Genomic DNA, 15762 nt, shown 5'->3' with positions numbered 1-15762 from the left:
GACATGAGCGTGGTACATCGTCATCGGCAAGGATGCACCTAAAGAGACATGGCTGGCATGGCTCCGCGTCGGCAGTGCTAAATTGCCCACCGACCCTGACACGCAACTCGCACCTGTACCTGCAGAGTTGGCAGGCTACTGCAATGCACCCATGGATCATGTGTTTAATGCTGCTGGTTATGTGAGCTTGCGTGGGCGAGTGCCTCACACCCGCCTGTCGTTGTGTTCAACTCCCGACGGCCCCGGCCTATGAAGTATGGCATATAAGCAATATTGGTCCGGAAAGGCCGTATAGCGCCCGCAATAGTTGCTCTGTCCGACATCGCGATCCTACGCTGCAGGCAGAGTAGATCTGGAGAAACATGCAGACGTGGGGCAGCTATCCCAACCTCTTTTGACCGCCATCTCCGATCCTCTTCTGTCCACGAGATACACATGCATAAGCCAGCAGTGCACACTCAAAAAGAATATGGGTGTGACAACACAGTCAGTCGCAGTCATTCGCGCAGCGGGTGGGCTGAGACGTGGCGCCTCTTTCACATGTCAGTCTTGCTGAGCCAACTGACTCGACGGTTGGGACAAAAAAGGAAGGAAGCACCGCGACTGTTCATGCAAATCATCACCAACACTTTGTGTAAGCTACAGGATGAATTCCGGCTTCGGCCGCGAAGTCGTGTGCATGTAGTTGGGTCGTAACATCGTTACTATACCGGGTATTATGCAACCGTACCGAGACTCCTTTAACGCCATACTTTACACATTCACGAATCCATAAAATCCCCCATACTACTTGGTGATTTTTGTTAGCCGTGGTTCCTCGCCCTCGGTCCGGATGACGCGATACGCGCCTCTGACCCTCCCCTCCTGTGTGACCCCGAGAAACACCCTCTCGACGTTCCTTAGGCAGGCTAGTGTATTCGACCCTGGCAACGTCTCCGGTAACATAAACTCCGTCAATGCATCAAGCTGCTCAAGACGTAGGCGTTTCTCCAACAGCAAGAAGTTGAACATGGTATTATGTGAGTCGAAAGCGATCAGGTTGAGCTGATATGGCAGAGTCGCCGTCTCCTCGTACATCTGGCGACAGACGCCATTGAGTAAAGTGAATGTTGTGGGAGGTTTGAGCCAGGGCTGTGCTGCTACCGCTGTATATGGATTACGTTTACCGTCGAATACTGTGCATCGGTACTTGAAGACAGGTACGACATCCTGAGCCCTCTTGGGTTTTGTAGGGTCATAAGTAGTGCGGTAATTCTCGTAGCTGATATTGATGGTCCTGCCACCAAGCACATGCTTGTAAATAAGATTCCTGGCGGCCTCAGGGAGTTGCAGAAGAGGTGAGTTGGCCTGGTTCGCCATGAATCTAATTTGGTCAGTCTGTGCTCATAAAGCGCGTATCCTTGGATGGCTCACATCTGGGCTTGCTCCGATCTTCTTGATAGTCGCTCTCCAGCTATGGTCCGCCGTGGCGCTGCGATACACTCAGCCTTATAGGCCTTCGGCTGATATGGCTCTTTTGGTTGCTCATTCTTGATGATCCGCTCAAAGAGCTGCGATGTCTGGGTCGGAGGTTTAGACAATGATGCTTCAAACACCCTCGATTCGCCCTCGTTCGCAACTCTCTTGTATCGCGCAAGATTCTCGTCTCTTCGCGCTTGTTGATGAGCTTTCCTCTGCGCCTCCGCTGGTGGTGTTGGCAGAGAGCCATTCCTTGCCCAGCCATTCTGCTGTTGTGATGTTTTCCCGTTCTTCATGGTCTCTACATAGTTCTCCCGGTTGTCCCGAATACTACTCTCATCTGGTTTGGGGGCTCGGTGTTGTTTGTTCCCAAGCACTTTGTCGAACACAGAGCGCGGGGGATACATGTCGTCATCTGGAATGGACACTGGACCTTTGGAAAATGACTTTCTTTCTTTTCGGCTCGGGGGTGGTGTTGGCAGTCGCGATTCATTTGACTCGGCATCTGCCTTACTCCGCTTACGACTGTCGTCTTCCTCGCGCGCTGCGTCTTGATCATGAGGTACCCGACGCTTGTTCGGCCGTTTCGAATAGGTAATTTTTCCCGCCATCCTGCGGAAAAAGTTGATAACTCTTGAGATGAGTGAGGGAATGGCGAGTGTAGAGATTGAGAGAGCGAGATTCGCTCATAACAATCGAAGTTGCGGAGCTGCGATGTTGTGGAAGGAGCGAGTGAAGGTGACCACCAATCAAGAACAAGGATTGGTAGAGTTAATGGACGATAGAACGCACAAGTAAAATCAGGATGATCGTGAAGACCTAGGTTTCTGTTCACCTTGCCGAGCACACCCGACAGCGCCGCAGGTAGTCGAGCAAGCAGGGTCAGAAAATCAATACGATGCGTAGTAACGATTGCATTCCCGAGTTCCTCACAATACCTACGCAAAATCGGAAGTTCAATGAAGTCGTGTGCGCAGTGTTCGGATGCAGAAATAGATCTCCGCAGTTGTCGCGGTCTCACGTGTGAGGGTAGCAGTCATCATGAGCGGATCTGGTTAGCGGTCGGCTTTTGTGGCACGATCCCCGAAGGCAGCAGCGGCGAGTTGTCATGGTCAGAGAACACCAACTTCGAAGCCTTTGAATTTGTATATACTAAGACCCTGGGTACAGCATTGCATAATGACCTAGTAACGACTGACATGGCCGTCTTTCCTTGGCTACTGAGTGTGTCCATCGGCTAGGTATAGTCCATGTACCGATCAGATCACTCGTCTCCAAGAGGCAACCCAATGGCTCAGCTTGTGTAAAGGTATTTGCTGCATTCTACTCTACTATAAAACAATATGTAGTCTGCAGAAAAACATTCAGTAGTTCACTACCGCAACTATGATATTCTTAATTATAAACTCTTGCTTGCTTCTGTTCTCCCACAAATACTGTAGCCATCCCTCAGATTCGCAGGTGCACCTTTTTTATTCCATTTTTCTTGAGGCTTACAACCCCTTTCCTCATCCTTGTGGAGAGAGGTAGCGCGAGGATTTCATAGAGCTCAAGGTGAGAGAGATGACTTTAGCCTCTATGGCGTGACCCTATCTCTTCCAGGCCAGATTCTTCACTTCTCTTCTTACAAGCTCTAATCTATACTATCGTCCCGCTCTCTTCGATCATAGTTTCTTGCTCTTCTCTTCTTTCAAAAGCGTCGAAGACCTTCGCAATACTCTGCGTTTCCATTACGACGAATCACACCATTAGCCCGAGCTTTCAAAAGTCCTTCGATACTGTCTGGTAGCGGTATTGATGTCGCCGCATGGTCACCCAGCTTTCGCTCCTGCGTTATCGTTCAGGAAGTCGCGCTCACCTCGACTCCAATCGGCAGCAACAGCTAGCCAGTTGCCTTATCAACAGCCTTGACCTTCGACTCCCTCTCCCCTCTCCCCTCTTACACACGCACAAAATTGTCTTCTCTCTTTTCTTCTCTAAAAATGAAAACAATAGCGTAATCAGAAATCTCGAAACGCACAAGCTCAGCATATCCTACCAGTTGGTCGAGCCGGTGACAATGCCCTTCATGAAACCAAAGGAGACAGGTACGTCTCAGCCACAACACTGCAGTCCTTTTTGCTATTGGAGACATGAATACACTGACCGCTTCTTAGTCACCAAGGCCGCAGCCTTGGTTTGGGATGCCTTTCCTCCGCCGCCACCAGAGGCTGGAGACCGTAAGTTAGAACAGAAACGAAATGCGGAACTTGCGTGACACTCACTGACATGCACGATTGTAGGGCAGCCTGATCCGGACAGTATCCCGAAAGCAGGGAATCTTCCCGACCCCCGGTTCAATCGTGATCCTGAACAAGATCGCCGGAGCAAGTCGTACAGGAAAGAAGCGAAGATGTACGGCCAAGCTCTGAGCGAAATTCCACTCTCACCATCTACAAAGGGGAGCTCTCTCGGTCGCGGACTCGGTCAGTGGCCAACACCAGCTGCACGTAGTACGGGTTATCCCAGAGACTTTATGCAAGACGTCAAACCCACTTCGCCATCCCTGGAGTCCATCACAGTGCTCGAAACCTCACGGAAGCATCCACCGATTAGTGCCGAGCCGACCACACGTGTTGCAGGCCCCCCCAAAGGTACGATGGAGTTAATGCCTGCACCAAATTATCGTCGACCAGAGATCCTAGTATCGAGCACTGGAAAGTCAGCGTCCCCCACAAAGAGCCTATCGTCAGGTTGGAAGGCCCCTATAGAGAAGGCGATAGCAGAAGACGAAAGGAAGCTTGATGTATCGGTTGACACTACTACTACGTCCCGTCCCGGGAGTGTCCACAAGATATCCATCCCCCCGCACCTGAGGAACAAGTTCGGTGATGAAGACAAAACTGTTCCGCTGATCAGCTCCGTGCAGAGCTTTGACCCGAGCCTGAACCCGAGCGCAAAGGCGTACGAGGTTATGGCATGGGAAATGGCTTCAGCAGACTCTGGCATTGAACATGCTAGACATGTGAGTATCAGCAATTTTATCCTACCCACGTTCACTAAAGTATCTTAGGGCTTGCACATTCAACAAGATATCCTAGACCAGTCTGTTATCAAACAACCTACCCCAAATGATAATCCATCCGCTACACCTGACGCTCGCGCTCCTCCCGACCACGGTACCAAACTCAGAGTTATGCTTATCCGTGCGATGGAGCACGAATTAGACCTGGAAAAGGTAGCGCCTGAACGAAAACTCATGGCTATGCAGCGCGCCGAGCTTGACAGATACTATGACAAGGTCTGCTCGGCTCACCAGCAATGGTGGGGAGCCATGAGAAGGGCATGATCAATGACACACTGCCTGTGTGTAGAAGACATGATTCTCCAAAAAAGGGATTATCAAGAGTTCCTATGGTCCGCCTCGGAATTCATCCAAAACTCACTTCCCGATCTCATGTTCTTTGTCTCGTCTTTTTTAAAACAATTGACACCCCTCATATGGCGTGCTCTTTTGGAGTTACCCAACCCACTCTCAAAACGGCCCATATGGTATGCACATCTCAGACTTCTTGCGGCGATTTGAGGCTGATTTTACGACTAGCTCTCTCAGTTTATGATATGGAATCAGACTACTACTATGCAAGGTTCGGGCGGGCAACAAGCCAGTTGCTAGACTTATCAGATGCATCAGGTGGAGTTTGGTAGAAGAGAAGTCTTGACTATCAGCATACTCTTGCTACGAGTTTTGTCATTTTGGCAGGCAGAGCACATTGGAATCAGCTTCATCGAGTGGCGTACATACAGAACTTAGCCATCAGTGGACATCTTTTCATCAATAACATAACTTCATCACATCTCTATACTACTTATACAGTGTGTAGAACTGTGCATGCCATCCGTTTGGAAACAAACGCTCATTGTCTTGTCATCAGCAAACCCTAACAAGGAGTAGTGTCTAGGGGACTCTATTAACTGCTTGCTGGAACATCGCTCTCGTTTGCAGTCTCTATACAAGTAAGGCTGCCATGCTTTCTGTGCTGTAACTTTTTAGTGTTACCAATACGCCACCAAAGACAGCACACAGACATGTCGACACAAAGTCATGATTCACAGCAAGTGTTGTATCCGGAACGAAATATCAACAGCAGCAAGGTGCGGAACAGCAATAACTCGTCAATGAACACAATGAGCCTTTGCGATGCGAAAATCAACGAAGATACTTTAAAGTATCTGGACCCTGACGCGACAAGTCTTTCCAAGTTAGATCCGAAGACATTGCAAGACCGCACATTATCCACCACAAAAACATGCTACAGCTACGACCCCGCCTTCTCTACGTTAGCCAACTCGCCATCACTGTCATTTCTCTCCAAATCTGTCGACAATGGTTGGTTGTTTGATCATGCATCCCGCAACCTCACCCATCCAACCCGCGCAGTAAATGAACAGGATACGTCACTCGTGCAACTGAGAGATCAACTGGAGGTACACTTCCAAGGTCTAAAAAAGGAATTTGAGGTCAAGAGAGGAGAGAGCTGGATGCCGTTGCGGGCGTGGACGAATGAGGAGTGGAAGTGGGATGATGAGAGTGATGCTGAGACGGAAGGAGTATCTGATTCGCACTGAAAGGTCGGTTGTGTAGGTGGAGTAGGTGGAGCAATGGAGGTTAGACATAACGTAACAGTCACGGGGCTACGTTCATGTGACCAGCAAAGTTATGTTTCCAAGCCAATAGACGGAGTTTCGAATAGATCAAATAGCTGTAAAGATGGTACACAAAGTACGTCCTGCTCACGTGCTATCTCTGGATGGACCTAAAGCTGTAAAGGCGGTACCCTAACATTGAGCGAAGGGGTATAGACGCATCATATACTTGCAATACTGATACGTTCATGGTTCCCCGCATTATTCCGAACCAGACTTCCGTGTTCTCGAGGAATGGCTGTGCTCGCGAACTTAAGTTTGTCGAGCTGCAGTTGCGTTGAGAGGCTCCGAATTCGGAGTCATGGCGAAGCACTTTTACAAGAACCTTCATAGAAATGACCAACGACTGTTGACGAGAGTTCCTCGCCCCGTATTGGACGGCCTAGAAAAGGTATCATCATATGCGAACATGTGCGGGCGTTGTCGAGCAACCATGGTAGCGAGGGTGGGTCGTCTGGCGCTTCTATGGACGGGGTCCACTGCAGCATCGTCCATTGCATACATAGACTCTAGTCGATGCCATTAGGACTAGATGATCCTTGTAGTAAGTATAGTGGAGACTTTCATCCCGTGTTTCCCCTCGTGCATGGCGGCCATAAGATCTATCGTCCGCCTGCTCCTCTTCTTCCAACATTCACTTACCCCAGGATACCAGATATACTATACGCAGCTGAATTAAGCCCAACGTTACCATCCTGCACCAGCAACCTTCGATTCTACTGTCTGGCCTTACCAAAACCATCAACAGCATGACGACATACGTCAGAAACGACAGCGATGCAAGCTCCGGCTCTCCTGGCCGTAAGAAGGAAGCTGCAGATGCGATCGAAATGGTCCCAACACAAAGCCAGCAAGATCAAGCCCAACCCAGCGGCCCGCTAATGCTTACTGAGGCGAACTCGAAGAAGAACACGGGATATGCGTTCACGAACAAGCGCAAGTGGGCAATTTTGACTGTAGTCGGACTCTGCCAAACCAGTATGAATTACAATGCAGCGGTCTATTCCAACGCAATAGGGCCACTTAACGAACATTACCACCTGGGTAGCGACCACTTCACCAACGCCAGGGCTGGCATGGCATGGTTTTTGATCCTATACGGTATCGGTTGCGAGCTTTGGGCACCCTGGTCCGAAGAGTTTGGACGTAAACCCATCATGCAGCTGTCACTCTTCACCGTCAACATCTGGCAGATCATGGCCGGTGCCAGTACCTCATGGAGTCATGTACTGGCTGCACGCCTGCTCGGCGGTCTCTGCTCCGCAGGTGGTTCTGTAACCCTCGGAATGGTTGCGGACATGTTCGATCCCGAAGAGCAACAACTCCCTATCCTCTGGGTCAGCTTGTGGAGCTGTCTAGGCTCAGTCATCGGTGGCATTTGCGGTGGCCCTATCGAGCAGTTCCTTCACTGGCGATGGAACTTCTGGATTCAGCTCATTCTTGGGGCCACAGTCCAGCTCATCCACTTCGTCTATGTTCCCGAGACCAGGTCGACGGTCATGCTCAACAAGGAAGCTAAGAAGAGCCGCAAGCAAAACCCAGAGGCCAACGTCGTTGGGCCAACCGAACACGAGAAGCTTGACTTCATGGCTTGTCTCAGGATCATGGGTCGTCCATACAAAATGCTAGTCTGCGAACCAATCGTTGGCTTCCTGTCACTGCTCAGTGGATTCAGCGATGCACTCATCTTCAGCTTCTTGGAATCGTACGGGTACGTGTTCGGGAAGGATGGCTGGGGTTTTACTCCTAGTCAGCTAGGACTCGCCTTGTTTGCCCTCTTCATCGGCTACTGGTTAGCAGCGGTGCTGTATTACCCAGTCATACGACGACACAACCAGCAGCGTGGCAACGGTCAAGTGCTCAGCCCTGAGAGTCGACTGTCAGCCCTCCGATGGATCGTACTGCTTCTTCCTATCGGCTTGTTCGGCTCCGCATTCGTAGTTTCTGGCCCACCTCTGCCATGGATCGCACCCCTCATATTCGCCGTCTTGATCGGATGCGCGAACCTTGCCATATATTTTGCCACCATTGACTACATGGTCGCCGCTTACGGAGGAACTTATTCAGCATCAGCCACCGGCGGCAATGGTTTTGCTCGAGATGTCCTTGCGGGTTTATGCTCCTTCTACACCGGGCCAATGTACAAGAAGCTCGGTGTCCAAAATTCGACATGGGTCTTGTTTGCGATCTCCGCCCTCGTGTGCGCCCCGGTCTTCTTCATCTACAAGTGGGGTCCTAGCATCAGGGCTCGAAGCTCGTACGCACAGCGGATTAAGGAGGAAAGGGAGAAGAGTGCTGCCGTCGAGCAAACAACGCAAGGGCAGGCGTAGAGCTTTGTGGGATGCTCTTAGAGTAGAGGCTGGGAGAGAAGATGGAAGAAGAAGGTACAGTGCTGGTGCTCTCCAGATTCATTGGCCGCTGTCTGTTCATTTTATGATAGGTTGGTGTTTGCTGTCCCGTATTCTTTCCTTTTGGCATATTGCCGTGCATGTACCTGTTGCCAACCACGTAGGGCAGCGCCTCTCTAGGGGGATTGTCGCGTGTTACTTGCCGATCAGATTATAGATTCTTCGACCTCAATTTTATCACTACTAGATCGCCGTCCACTGTGAATATACGAACCCACGTAAGTGGCATTCGTAGGAATCTTACCATTCTGGCAGTGAACTGAATGTGTGTCGAAGATCACGGCCCAAAATAGCGTGACGGTAACGATGTTGAGGTCTGGTCGCGGTTGCTGAGAGATCGTCGAGAAGAGCGTTAGCGTCTCACATGACAGCGCGTCACCCCGCGCATGGGCTCGACCTGCTTCAGCCTAGAACTGTGAAGGCAGCCAACACCACCCGAGACAAATTAGATCGCAGTCCTACGGCGAAGACGACAATGCGCATTTTGTCTGCCGCCATCCCACTCGCCTCGTGACCCCTCCCTACCTAACCCCACAAACATGTGGTTCTTAGAGCACGAGAGCCTTTTCGGAGGCAAGCGCGTCTGGCTCCGTCCTGGGTCACAGCAACTGTTTGGTCGAACCAAGTCCGACGACAAAGACGGACCGCAAGGAACCAATTGGAAGATAGACAACAAGGCTGTCTCGCGCAAGCATGTTATGCTGAAGGTTTACGACGCAGCACCAGAGGACGGCACGAAACTTCACAAGAGGTCGCAAATTGAGGTGACCGACTTGAGTTGTAGGCAAGGAATTACGATCGACGATAAGACGACTGTAAAGAGCCAGAAGGCAACCGATGGATCGATAGAATACAGCCGTGAGACTTTGAAGGGCACTGAGCATACCATCAGACTGGCTGCTAGCTATGCGCCTTTCAGAATTGTTTGGCGCCCAATCGTCTTTACTTATGCTTCAAAAGAGTCAAGAGAAAGCAAAATCAAAAGTGCGCAGTTGCATGCCCTGGACATCAAGACCACAGCCGACTTCGTATTCAACCAGACCACTCACGTCATATCCGCGAAACGAAACCTTCCCAAAGTCCTCTCGGGTCTCACTTCCGCCAAACATATCGTCACTACAGAATATCTTGATGCAGTGCTCGGAGTCGCCGCGCCATCGGTCGACGAAGACAATAATTACCTACCTTCGAAGCTGGAACAGGACTTTGACGCATGGTGGCCAGCGGAGAAGGAATACATACCAGCAGCGGGCGCAGAACCGGTTGCGCGACCACAGGAGATGCTGTTGCCTGATCCCTCACGGTCAGAAACATTTTCAGGCTTGACCTTTGTGTTTTTGAACGAAGGTCAATACAGCAGTTTGCTGGACCCTGTCACTGGTGGAGGCGGGAAAGCACTACTATACGATATACGATTGGGCGAGACAACAATAGAAGAGTACGTCGACTACGTTCACAGCGTAGCAGGAAAGAAGCGGCGCGGCAAACCTGGTGATAAGCTTCCCGTTATAACAGTGCGCTTACCAGCGTACCCTGACGAGATGGAAGAATGGGCCACAAACTTTGTCATTGGGGTCGATCAGGCCCTCGGTCAGCGCTCAGTCTTGCAGAATGAGTTTCTCGACGTAATCATCACGAAAGATCGCACCACGATACAAAGGCCGCCCGCAGAAGTGAATGCTCCTGCACCTGCACCAGAAACTATGACAATTCGACGTTCCATGCGTCAACCAACACCAACGTCTGGATCCAGAGCACCATCGCAGGCTCCTGAAGAGAGCGCACCTCTAGCGGAAGAACCTGCAAAGACCATTCCACGGAAGCGCATACACCGACCTAAAACGAGCCGCTTTACCGGGTTTGACGATGACGACGAACCGCTTCCGAAGAAGAAGCTCAAGGTTGAGAATACCCATATGGAGGATGTTCAGCAGTCTGAATCACCTCCAGGGCCATCAAAGTCTGCTTCACAAGCACGTACTACGCTAGGCGCACAACGGGAAGCCTCTCCGCAGTTACACGTACAATCAACGATTGAAAAAGAAGCGCAGATGGATACCCTGTTCCCTACCGCCGCTAGGATGAGGAAGCAGAGAGCGGCTACCCGCGCACCATCAGCATCTGCCGAGCCAGAAGAAGGGGGCTCTGTGAAGAAACCAGCGAAGAGAGGCGCGGAGACTCTTGCGCGGCTCAACAGAGCAGAGAAGAAAGCCGAGAAAGACATTAACATCCGTGAGCATACGCGTCAGCGCATCAAAGAAGAAGAGGAACGTCGTAAGGCGGATGAAGACAGTCTACGGGAAGCACTCGAGGGCATCGATATCACCGAGCTGAAGAATCTGGCCAAAGTAGAGGTGATGGACGTTTTACCCCGACAAAACAAAAGTACGGCACGCAACCAAAGTCAGACCAACAGTGTGCGCTGGAACGACGAATGGAATGGTCGAAAAAACTTCAAGAAGTTCCGTCGCCGTGGTGCGGAACAAGGCGTCCAAAGCCAAAAGGTCCTCGTCACGCTTGAAGAAGCACCCTCTAAAAAGACACATGGTATCACCGAGGCCTTTTTCCTCGACGATCCTGAACCCTCTGGTCGCTCATACCATAGCCGACGCGGTCGTACTGCAGCACCCGACTCCGAGTCGGAACCAGAAGTCGGTGGCTTCACTCGCAGAAAACGAACAACGCAGTCCCAGCCACAACAGGAAGTCATCAACGTTGAGGACAGCGGCCCAGACGATGAAGAGGAAGTTCCGGAACAGCGGACGCAGAGGAGTAGCGGGCGGACGCAAAGGGTTGTGGAGACGCAACTCGAAGGGACGCAAGCGTCACAAAGAGGAAAGAAGAGGAGTTCCGGGGCGACCGTAAGTAGCGGGCAGCCTGCTAGTAAGAAGGGGAGGTTTGCGAGGAGGGATGATGACAGCGACGATGAGGAGACAGGGTTTAGGTTCAAGCGGAGGACCTAACACATTTTTGCTGTACCGATTTTTTCTCGATTTATATGTATGCGTGCATGATACCCTGGAAGGAGTGCAGCGATAGTGAGTTAGATATCAACTGCATAGTCAATCATGATATTTAAAAGCATTGTGTTGACTTGCCCCAGCACGGGAACTCACTCCACCGCAGTAGACCTCGATTACCGGAAGCGAAGGATGCGTGTGTTTGAAGTGATTTTGATTCGTAATCTCATAGATAATGGTATAGCGCCCCAACGCCATCTGCCCGCTCATCGAGGTGGAACTTCGAAGCCGGGGTCTTCATTCAACTTCGTGCCATGTAGATATTCCCAGACTGTACCCAGTCCATCCGGCGCAGTGCAAGCTTCCAGAGCTCCAATCGCCCCACCCACTTTTCGCGGCGTTTCATTGTCCGCACACCGCGTCGCTGTGACCTGATCCTATTCGATATGGAGGCATCTATCGCTTGCGCTCGAAGTAGGAGCTGGAGCCGAAAAATGCTACACTCGAGTCCATGACTGTCTCGCCAACCCAGAGGTAGCTTTCAAACCACTTCTGGGCGCTGGGGTTCTCGCCGAATGTATCTGGCTTTACACTGGGACTGGGTTTAGCTTTAGCTCCGATCGTGTAGTTGTAGGGTACTTGTGAGATGGCCCGATATGGAGTGTGGAGAACAGGAGGTGGGTGGCGCTTAACGAGGGGGGTTGGATGAGGGAACATACGTGAGGCCAGTTGAGCGTCGGACGCCGGCAAGGAAGGCGGATACTGAAGCAATGTTAGCGATGGGTCAGGCAGGCGTGTTTCCAGTGCACGTACTTAATACCGCATCGAAGGCGTAATGTGCGACTTTGCCGAGCTGTTACTTGTGTGAGCTAGGGAGCATGCGACTCGGTGGTCCGACCGACAAAGTAGTAGGCACCGTAGAGGAGTATGGTACATACAACCATGATGGGCGACTTTTTGGGCGGAAGAGGTGGCGGATCGGTATGGGGTGGTATGGGGCTGCTGGGGAGAGCGAGGCGATGAGTGTCTAGGGGCTTGTTGCAGGTGTGGGTGGTGTTGTCGTGTGTTGTTGAGCGAAGGATGCGGGATGCGGTGTAGGGTGGAGGAGAGACCTAGTGTGGCTGGTGCCGCGACTTAGTCACTCGTCTGCATGTGATTGAGCTGGCACGCGACTCCAGGGCTCCCTTGTTTCTAGTCTAGAATACCGTACTGCTATCTGTGTGACAACTGCACCCGTTGATCGTGTTCATGTGTTCTCCATAATTATCTGGGTGCTACTGCGGCCAGGCTGTTTGTAGGCTGCCCCGGAGGCTCAGATAGGGCTGCTACCTGCGATCGTCTCCACTAATATGGAACTGGAGCATAATGTCGCATCAATGGGACCCTTCCCTTTGACCTCGGGCAAGCCATGCGGAGCAGTTGCGGGTGATTTAGGAGCGGACCCTACGACGTGCTGCACTTGGTATATAACAGGGCCTGCCGCGACGTAGTCCATGGGTGAAACTTTCTGGACCCCATGAACCTCCAAGAACACACCACCCATCTCCGCGCGGGTAACCCACTCTGAAAAATCGAGACACGCCAGCAGCCGGCCGCGCATTACCACAACTGCCCACTAGCCAGATACGCCCAGCGGGAACGCGGCGCCGAGATTTTCAATTGCTGTGCAAAAACAGTACACGTTTGACGGCTTATCTGGGCGGGATGTCTGGGTGCAATGATGCAGGAACGTGGGTGGAGTCGAAGAAGCAAATGGGTGTCACAATACTTGCCCATGGGACAGATTCAGCAGTACCGTCAGCAGATCGCTCGGCGCATAACGAAAGCCTTTTATTCAACCAAACCGTCTCCAGACCATTTCCTGACTCCAATCTGTTTCCAATTCTCATATCCAAACGGCCGCCGCTCAGGGTTGCAGCGCCCCACGTCGTACTAATCAGCATAACTAGCGCCTAGACTAAACTGCCCCTCCAAAACGCGCTCAACAGCCAACAAAACTTCTAGCCCGTCGCAGTAGAAGATAACCCCCGTCGACCGCCATTTTTGAAGACACAATTTGCCCACCTCTCTTCTTCTTCACCAACCGTCGCCAAACCCATTGGAGTTCTCTATAAAGACTCCTTCGACCGGCCCCGCACTCCGCGACAGCGACTCAGACTTTCCCCTCCACCACCTCTTCTCTCCAAAACACCGTCCACAAAATGGCGAACGCGTATGTAAATTGTGATTTCTTAGTAAAGACTCGGGGCGGCTTCGTACACTGGATTGTATGATTTATATCCAGAGCCGAACGCGCTGGAAAAGGTCTCTTCTATAGAGGCATATAACTCATAAAACACCCACTGACACCCCCACCAGTCTAGACCACCTCAACTCCGGCAGGACCAGGATCGAGTGGCTCAGCCAGCTCAACACTGAGTACACACCTGCACGGGAGTACCGAAGAACCTCCATCATCTGCACCATCGGTCCCAAGACAAACTCCGCCGAGAAGATCAACGCCCTCCGCAAAGTTGGTCTCAATGTCGTTCGCATGAACTTCTCCCACGGCTCCTACGAGTACCACCAGTCCGTCATCGACAACGCGCGCGAGGCCGAGAGGACACAACCCGGCAGGCCTGTGGCTATTGCCCTCGACACCAAGGGCCCCGAGATCCGAACTGGTAACACAGTCGGAGATGCCGATATTCCCATCAAGGCTGGCTCCATCATCAACATCACCACTGATGAGCAATATGCCACCGCTTGCGACGACAAGAACATGTACGTCGACTACAAGAACATTACCAAGGTCATCGCACCTGGCCGCACAATCTACGTCGACGACGGTGTCCTCTCATTTGAGGTCATTGAGGTCACAGACGACAAGACACTCAAGTGCAAGTGCGTCAACAACGGCAAGATCTCGTCCAGGAAGGGTGTAAACCTGCCCAAGACCGACATTGACCTTCCCCCGCTATCTGAGAAGGACAAGGCCGATCTCAAGTTCGGTGTCAAGAACAAGGTCGACATGGTCTTCGCCTCGTTCATCCGCCGTGGAAGCGACATCACTGCTATCCGCGAGGTGCTCGGCGAGGAGGGCAAGGACATCCAGATCATTGCCAAGGTCGAGAACCAGCAAGGTGTAAACAACTTCGACGAGATTCTGAGGGAGACTGACGGTGTCATGGTCGCTCGTGGTGACCTTGGTATCGAGATCCCACCCAGCCAGGTCTTCATCGCTCAGAAGATGATGATCACCAAGTGCAACATTGCCGGCAAGCCCGTCATTTGCGCAACTCAGATGCTCGAGTCCATGACCTACAACCCACGCCCAACCCGCGCTGAAGTCAGCGATGTTGGTAACGCTGTCCTCGACGGTGCTGACTGTGTCATGTTGTCTGGAGAGACAGCAAAGGGTGACTACCCCGTAGAGGCTGTCACCATGATGCACGAGACTTGCCTGCTCGCAGAGGTCGCTATCCCATACGTCAACGCTTTTGACGAGCTGAGGAAGCTGGCTCCTGTCCCATGCCCTACCACTGAGACGTGCGCTATGGCAGCTGTCAGTGCCAGTCTCGAGCAGAACGCCGGTGCCATCTTGGTCCTGACAACGAGGTAAGTTCACTGACATGTTGTACACCTGTGATTCTAGGTTCTAACGTGCATTAGTGGTACCACCGCCCGCCTTGTCTCCAAGTACCGCCCCGTTTGCCCCATCATCATGGTTACCCGCAACGAGATGGCCGCTAGGGTGAGTTTCTTTTTCTCTTGTGCACAAGGATTCCTAGGCTAACTTCTGCAGTATTCCCACTTGTACCGCGGCGTATATCCATTTTACTTCCCCGAGGCGAAGCCAGACTTCAAGACTGAACCATGGCAGGAGGATGTTGACCGCCGTTTGAAGTGGGGAATTATGAACGCCATTAAGCTCGGTGTTCTCAACAAGGGCGATCCAGTCATTTGCGTACAAGGCTGGAGAGGAGGTATGGGCCACACCAACACACTCCGCATTGTCCCCGCACAGGAGGACCTTGGTCTTGACCAAGACGCGTGAAGGTAGGGTTGGAGCGGAGACGTGCGGTGCTTAGATAGAGGGTGTGGAGTGCGCTGCATGAGGCGCATATACATGACTCGTTTTCGCAAATGACGGTCTGGCGCATAGGGACACAAGATTAGGTGTAAACACTAGCGGATCAAGCGAACTCTTTAATGACCACCTCTTCTTATGATTTCGAGTGATCGCCGCATGCTAAGCTGAGACAAAGACA

The 15762-nt window shown here is 51.8% G+C and overlaps 6 protein-coding genes across 6 annotated transcripts; 4 read left to right on the top strand and 2 right to left on the bottom strand.

Moving 5' to 3' along the window:
• Positions 1–786: 786 nt before the first annotated feature.
• On the bottom strand, positions 787–2069 carry AA0111_g8966 (hypothetical protein; the record flags this gene model as incomplete). The annotated part of the gene is made up of 2 exons (XM_028655471.1): positions 787–1363; positions 1414–2069. 2 exons carry the CDS (start codon positions 2067–2069, stop codon positions 787–789), a joined length of 1233 nt encoding a protein of 410 aa, XP_028503366.1.
• A 1448-nt stretch (positions 2070–3517) lies between these two features.
• AA0111_g8965 (hypothetical protein) lies at positions 3518–4786 on the top strand (the record flags this gene model as incomplete). The annotated part of the gene is made up of 4 exons (XM_028655470.1): positions 3518–3545; positions 3615–3677; positions 3741–4462; positions 4511–4786. 4 exons carry the CDS (start codon positions 3518–3520, stop codon positions 4784–4786), a joined length of 1089 nt encoding a protein of 362 aa, XP_028503344.1.
• A 2107-nt stretch (positions 4787–6893) lies between these two features.
• Positions 6894–8474, top strand: AA0111_g8964 (hypothetical protein; the record flags this gene model as incomplete). Its single annotated transcript, XM_028655469.1, has 1 exon — positions 6894–8474. One exon carries the CDS (start codon positions 6894–6896, stop codon positions 8472–8474), a length of 1581 nt encoding a protein of 526 aa, XP_028503364.1.
• A 617-nt stretch (positions 8475–9091) lies between these two features.
• AA0111_g8963 (hypothetical protein) lies at positions 9092–11515 on the top strand (the record flags this gene model as incomplete). Its single annotated transcript, XM_028655468.1, has 1 exon — positions 9092–11515. The coding sequence occupies one exon, from the start codon at positions 9092–9094 to the stop codon at positions 11513–11515; it is 2424 nt and encodes an 807-aa protein (XP_028503432.1).
• Positions 11516–11968: 453 nt separating this feature from the next.
• AA0111_g8962 (hypothetical protein) lies at positions 11969–12456 on the bottom strand (the record flags this gene model as incomplete). Its single annotated transcript, XM_028655467.1, has 4 exons — positions 11969–12110; positions 12232–12274; positions 12326–12365; positions 12451–12456. The coding sequence occupies 4 exons, from the start codon at positions 12454–12456 to the stop codon at positions 11969–11971; spliced, it is 231 nt and encodes a 76-aa protein (XP_028503433.1).
• A 1257-nt stretch (positions 12457–13713) lies between these two features.
• On the top strand, positions 13714–15548 carry AA0111_g8961 (Pyruvate kinase; the record flags this gene model as incomplete). The annotated part of the gene is made up of 4 exons (XM_028655466.1): positions 13714–13724; positions 13871–15109; positions 15164–15245; positions 15297–15548. 4 exons carry the CDS (start codon positions 13714–13716, stop codon positions 15546–15548), a joined length of 1584 nt encoding a protein of 527 aa, XP_028503430.1.
• Positions 15549–15762: the final 214 nt, after the last annotated feature.

The sequence above is a fragment of the Alternaria arborescens genome, assembly GCF_004154835.1.
Source record: "Alternaria arborescens strain FERA 675 chromosome Unknown contig_24, whole genome shotgun sequence".
NCBI classification, from domain to species: domain Eukaryota; kingdom Fungi; phylum Ascomycota; class Dothideomycetes; order Pleosporales; family Pleosporaceae; genus Alternaria; species Alternaria arborescens.
Note: the sequence above shows the minus strand (reverse complement) of the source record. Positions and strands in the feature narration are given on the sequence as shown.